Source organism: Bidens hawaiensis, unplaced genomic scaffold (genome assembly GCF_021521415.1).
Source record: "Bidens hawaiensis isolate Kalapana, Puna unplaced genomic scaffold, B.hawaiensis_p1.1 tig00000657_1, whole genome shotgun sequence".
NCBI lineage: Eukaryota > Viridiplantae > Streptophyta > Magnoliopsida > Asterales > Asteraceae > Bidens > Bidens hawaiensis.
In genome coordinates this window covers 5,059,881-5,065,881 of record NW_027491039.1, presented here as the reverse complement: position 1 = coordinate 5,065,881, position 6,001 = coordinate 5,059,881, and the positions used below count along the sequence as shown (strand labels likewise).

Below are 6,001 nucleotides of genomic sequence, written 5' to 3'. Positions count from 1 at the left end.
TTAATCTTCTTGAAATCTGATTTCCATTTCAAACACTATGAACATAAATTTATGGTTGTTAGAAATTAAAATATTTTTAACAAAGAGTATTTAGCTTGATGCTAACTGTTAGTGTGCCTTTTACTTTTAAAGATTTGAGTATGTTTGGTTGGAGGCAATAGAATGAAGGGGGAATAAAATAGGAAAAGGAATGGAATGAACACGGGAATGAAATGAATCATTACTATTCATTTGTCTTGTTTGGTTAACCTAGAGGAATGAAATGAATTATTACTTTATTTGATTTGTATCCCAAAAAATTGTATGAATGAAATATAAATAATAAAAACACTCATCTCACAATTTTTTTCACCCAAAAAAAAACTGTATTGGTGACGATGGTGGTGTTAACTCTGGCGACGAATATGGTGGTGGCAGTGGCGACGGTGGTGGTGGGGCTGGCGGTGGTAGCATTGGTAGTGATAGAGATGGTAGGATAGCGGTGATGGTCAGGTTGCGGTGGTGACAATGTTTGCGATAGTCACATCGAAGATGGTGGCGACAGCGGTGGCGGTGGTTACGCTGGTGGTAAGGTGGTGGTGGCGGAGGCGGTGGTGGTGGCGGTGGTGGTGGCGACGGTGGTAGTCAGGTGTTGGTGGTGGCGAAGGCAGTGATTGTTGTTGTTAGGTGGTGGTAGTGTTGTTGAGAAAGTATGGTGAAAGAGGAATGGAATGAAAAAAGAAGGGGGGTGGGAAGGAATGGTTTTGATGGAATGGGATTCCATGTGTATTGGATGATTCCATTCCATCGAGCAACCGAACACCACTTTTTTCATTCCAACTCAATGAATCATTTCATTCTCCCAATCATTATTGCATAACAAACGCCACCTTAAGGGTTAAACTTAAATCCCGGATTAAACGTGTTGGATTTTATAAGTAAATTATTAGGTGATAAAAAAAATTCAAAGATTATTTAAGTTTTAAAAGTTACCAACATCTATAGTACTTTTCACTTTAAACACATATATTTTCTAAAATAAAGTAAATTAAATAACGAATATTTTCTGGAAAAAAAAATCAAATATATGTGTTTAATTGGTTTGAAAAGAGAAGGTATTAGGTTCAAGTCCCATAGAAAACAAGAATAAAAAGAAGTTATCATTCAAAAAAAAAGTACCTTTACTTTTCTACTAAAAACAAAATATTATTGATTATTACACCACAAATGATAGGAGCTAAATTCAAGATTTTTTATTAATTAGTCAAATCTCGTGCATACTATTTTCATCCGATTCCGTTTCATTTTCCATTTTTGTCATTCAATTTTCTATATTTAGTTCTTTATTATCATTTTCATTTCCCCTTCCTCTAAAAAAAACAAGAGCATCCATTGTACCACACGCATCTAAACTTGTACACTCTTACACAAACTCTTGGAATCATCATCAACCATGGTTTCATTAAACTCCCCGACGACTGGTTTCCTGTCCTTAAAGAAAACAATACTGCATTCAACAAACCCAACGTCCCTTTATATAAATAATAATAATCATCCAAGATCTCCAGAAACCCTTTCTGGCTATTATCATCTTCTCCGACGTCGGTTGCCGGAAAATGGATGGGTTTCGTGACGGCGGTGTGGGTGCAAGCCATTGCCGGAAACAACTACACGTTTTCAAACTATTCAGACGCGCTTAAGTCGCTAATGGCACTGACTCAGCTGCAGCTTAATAGTCTATCTGTGGCTAAAGATATCGGCAAAGCCTTTGGCTTGGTTGCCGGTCTGGCTTCGTACCGTGTTTCTCCCTCGGTTCTTCTTCTCATAGGTTCCATCGAAGGGTTTGTTGGCTATGGGGTCCAGTGGCTCGTCGTCAGTCAGAGGATTCAGCCTCTTCCTTACTGGCAGGTGATGATGATATGTGTTTCTGTTCATGCATTTTGTTTCATTAACTAGATCTGCATTTTTAAGTATTTTGTTCTTACACACCTGACGGGTTTGGGACGAGCTTTAATTGCTGGGCGGGTATGGTAAAAGAGGTTAAAAACTTAACCCTGCAAGTTGGGTCGGGTATGAAAACGAGCTCAATTAGAAGCATCACTCTAGGCTCGTTTTGACTTTTGAGAGCTTGAGCTAGCTCAGTTCATGAGTTGTTTTGTCAAACTCGAGTTCCGTCCCGGATCAACTTATTGATCGTGCAGTGTGAAATTAATGCATAGAAGTCCAAAAGTTATACGAGGCTTTGGATCGATAAGGGTCCGCTCGTTTCAAGTTTATCAATCCGATCTCGAGTAACTCTCAAGTTTATACAAGAGTGTTTCCTACATCATATAGGCCACACATGCAGATTTTTCCAGTTAGACTGACCCTTGTGTTTTTTCTTCTTCATAGATGTGCATATTTCTGTGTATGGGAGGAAACAGCACAACATGGATGAACACGGCCATTTTGGTAACTTGCATTCGCAACTTCCGAAAAAACAGAGGCCCGGTCTCAGGAATCCTCAAAGGTTACGTCGGATTAAGCACCGCCATCTTCACTGATATCTGCACAGCTCTCTTCAACAGTGATCCAGCTCGTTTCCTCCTCATGCTAACAGTTGTACCCTTCTTCGTCTGTCTCTTTGCCATCGTCTTCCTTAGAGAAATCCCTGCTTCATCCACTGCAGCGGAAGAAAAATCCGAAACTCGCTACATTGGTATATTCAATGCCGTGGCAATCACCATCGCAGTGTACTTACTAGTATTCGACATCACAGGGGACCACGGCCCCACACTATCACGGGTGTTTTGCATCATTTTACTTCTCATGTTAGCTTCTCCATTATTGGTTCCAGTGTGCATCGCAATTCAAAACCGAATCGGATCAAATGAGAAAACCTTAGACATAGAATCAGTCAAAACCGCGGTGACAGAGCCTTTACTTGTACATCAAGAAGAAACAGTCACCGAGACGGGTAATGTGATGGATGAGGCAAAGGAAAAGATGCAGCCAGTGATCGGGGAAGAACATACGGTGTTTGAGGCGTTGAAGACGATTGATTTTTGGATATTGTTCGTCTTGTTTCTGTGTGGTGTGGGTACGGGTCTAGCTGTTCAGAATAATATGGCTCAAATGGGTTTGGCAGTCGGGTATGCAGATGTATCCATATTCATATCATTGACGAGCATATGGGGATTTTTCGGTCGTATCGGGTCCGGGTCGATTTCCGAGTATTTTATCAGGTAATTTTTCTTAATCCTCCGCAAAAATATGTAAATGTATTTAGTTTCATCAAGTTTAACCTTATTTTTTGTTTTTAACTATGTTTTATGGTGTCACAGGAAAGCAGGAACACCAAGACCTTTATGGAATGCAGCATCCCAAATCCTAATGATGGTGGGCTATGTATTAATGGCCATAGCCATGCCGGGCTCGCTCTACATTGGCTGGATAGTTGTCGGGATATGCTACGGGGTCCGCCTAGCCATAACGGTCCCGACCGCCTCTGAACTCTTCGGTCTCAAATACTGTCACACCCTCAAAATCCACTAACGGAGTTTTACCGTCAGAGGGTGTGAACTGGCAGGATCGGAATCATTAGTTATAATCAAACCAAAGAAAAACGTTTAAATGTAAATAAGTGCGGAAGCGTAAAACCTTAATTCAAAAGTTGCGTCACGCAGGACGACTTAAAACCAAATGTAACTGTTAAAATTAAGTTTGCAGAATAAAGATGTTTTCAATGAATGCATGCTCCTAAACCGCGCGCCCGCCTCGGCTACCTGAGAATAACATACTAAAAGTGTCAACACAAGGTTGGTGAGTTCACAAGTTAAATAAGATAAATCGTTTTGCGTTTTGCGTAACCTCGTTACGGCGTTTCAGTGTTGCGTAACCCCGTTACGACGTTTAAGTGTTGCGTAACCAGATAGTGTTATGTCAAATTATATATCGATAGGTAGCTAATCTATACAACAAGTATCGCTAAGTGGTTCGCGACCGAAGCTGACTGTTTATCAAGTGCCCGTCACCAGGTCAATCCAGACCATGGTAAGTGTTAGCCAAAAATTACACCCACTCAACCTCCAGTTGAGCTTAGCGTCGGGTGGGGTTTGTCAAACCCAGTAGTACTACCCAAAAGTGACTCGCTATTCCAAATATTAACCGGTCCGATGTGTGGGACTTCAAATGTTACGTATGCCGCTTAGCCTTTACAAGTGATATATAATTTATAACAAAATCTTTCATATGCGTTTATCTCAGAAAATATGTTTATCGGAGTATGTTATCTCCCCCAAGTGAAAAACGTTTGAAAACAGTTTAAGAGTGGGGTAAGTGAAACTCACTGTTTGCGAAGAATATCCCGATCTAGATCACCAAGTGATGTGCGTCGTAGAAACTCTCTAGCGTTCTAAATAACAAAGAGATTTTCTAAGTATCGGTACGTTTAACGAGTCTCTAGACTCGGCACATAATACCTATGCACGTAACAGATTTCGTGTTTCGTTTGTGAATTGTGTGTGACTTAAACAAGTACAATTGTGATACGATACATGAGTGAGCAATTACTTTCGTGTCACGTACTAATAACATACTTTACTAGCAATTATCCCCGTAAGGGCATTTTGGTCAACAAACAAAGATTAACTAACCATTATTCCCCATAAGGGCAATTTGGTCAATTCATGGCAATCAATTTACAACTATTCCCCGCAAGGGTATTTTGGTCAAAACACAACAATTATATAAAAACTATCATATTTCATGCATTTTTACACAACTCAGCAGCTAGTTTCATTATGACAGAATTTTTACTTGAAAGATTGCACTAGTTCACCGATCATAACGTCTCAATTAATTCACCAAAAATCACCACAGAAGCATACATATCTTAGGTTTCCAGAACATATTTTATCTTATTTTTATTCCACATATTTTTCTTATAATGACCAAAACATTACAGCAAACTCATATCAGTCAGATTCATGCGCAACAAAATGTTATTTGCAATTCCCGTTAAACGAAAAATCCAATAAATACAAGACCACTTGGGTTTGGTTCCTAACTCAATGAGTCAACTTCCAGAAGTGGAACCAACCCAATTGGTCTCGTAGTTCATGAGATATAACATTTACAACATAACCTAACAGCAGGTCTAGCAGCTCAGCTTTGCACCACGTTTTTGTAAAATCATAAAAGCACACTTATACTTGTCCAAAAATTACAAACTTATACTTCATGAAAACTAGACTCAACCTAGTTTACTGCAGTACCCACAATCTCAACCAATTTTCACGTTTACACTTCGTTACAGTCACTTGAACATCGTACATACATTCTGTCCAGATTCTGTTCACATCAAAACTTAACAATTTCACTAGCCATGGATCACAAATAAATCATATAACATGCTAGACACTAATACTACTATCCATGCAACTCAATTACACCATACATACAAGATTAGGGTTTGTGTTTTAACTCAAATCAAAGACAACAATGAATCATGCAACAACATCAATCTAGTTATCAATTCATTATCCAAATAACAACAATCGTATTAACCATATACATGAACCAAAATCGGCTGCCTAGGGTTTATACTTAACCCATTAAACATCAAAATTAAACAACAAGGAGGTAAGGGATGATCAAGTATACCTTCCTAGCACCTAGTTCTTGGATTAATCACTTGATTTGAGGTGTATATGTGAGAGTGTTGTGGACGGCAGCCGTGAGGGAGCAAGGAGGGAGGCCGATCGGGTCTTGTGTTTAGAAAATAATTTAGGGTTTAGTGTTAAGGTTATATTTATAATAATACAAGTTACACTCTAGTCCCTAATCTTTCAAGTGTTACATCTCTAGCCTAAACTAGTTGGTTCTTGTTTCTTGTTTAACATTCCACATAACAATCAAGTAACACACATATACCTAACACATAATTATCACATAATTAGTGTTTTGACGTTTGTCGTTTATTTATCAATCGTTCGCGTCAACTCGTTTGCGTTTCGGTGCAAATCCCGAAAGACTACACATG

General features: G+C 39.0%; 1 protein-coding gene across 1 annotated transcript; it reads left to right on the top strand.

Moving 5' to 3' along the window:
• Positions 1–1,686: 1,686 nt before the first annotated feature.
• On the top strand, positions 1,687–3,513 carry LOC143530655 (protein NUCLEAR FUSION DEFECTIVE 4-like). The gene is made up of 3 exons (XM_077026136.1): positions 1,687–1,887; positions 2,371–3,203; positions 3,303–3,513. The coding sequence occupies exons 1-3, from the start codon at positions 1,687–1,689 to the stop codon at positions 3,511–3,513; spliced, it is 1,245 nt and encodes a 414-aa protein (XP_076882251.1).
• The last annotated feature ends 2,488 nt before the right edge of the window (positions 3,514–6,001 follow it).

Bases quoted from the DNA above. Each gene is read 5' to 3' on its own strand.
- LOC143530655 (XM_077026136.1), top strand. From the start codon at position 1,687: ATGGCACTGACTCAGCTGCAGCTTAATAGTCTATCTGTGGCTAAAGAT. The intron at 1,888-2,370 runs GTGATGATGATA...TCTTCTTCATAG, and splicing joins AGCCTCTTCCTTACTGGCAG to ATGTGCATATTTCTGTGTAT. The intron at 3,204-3,302 runs GTAATTTTTCTT...ATGGTGTCACAG, and splicing joins ATTTCCGAGTATTTTATCAG to GAAAGCAGGAACACCAAGAC.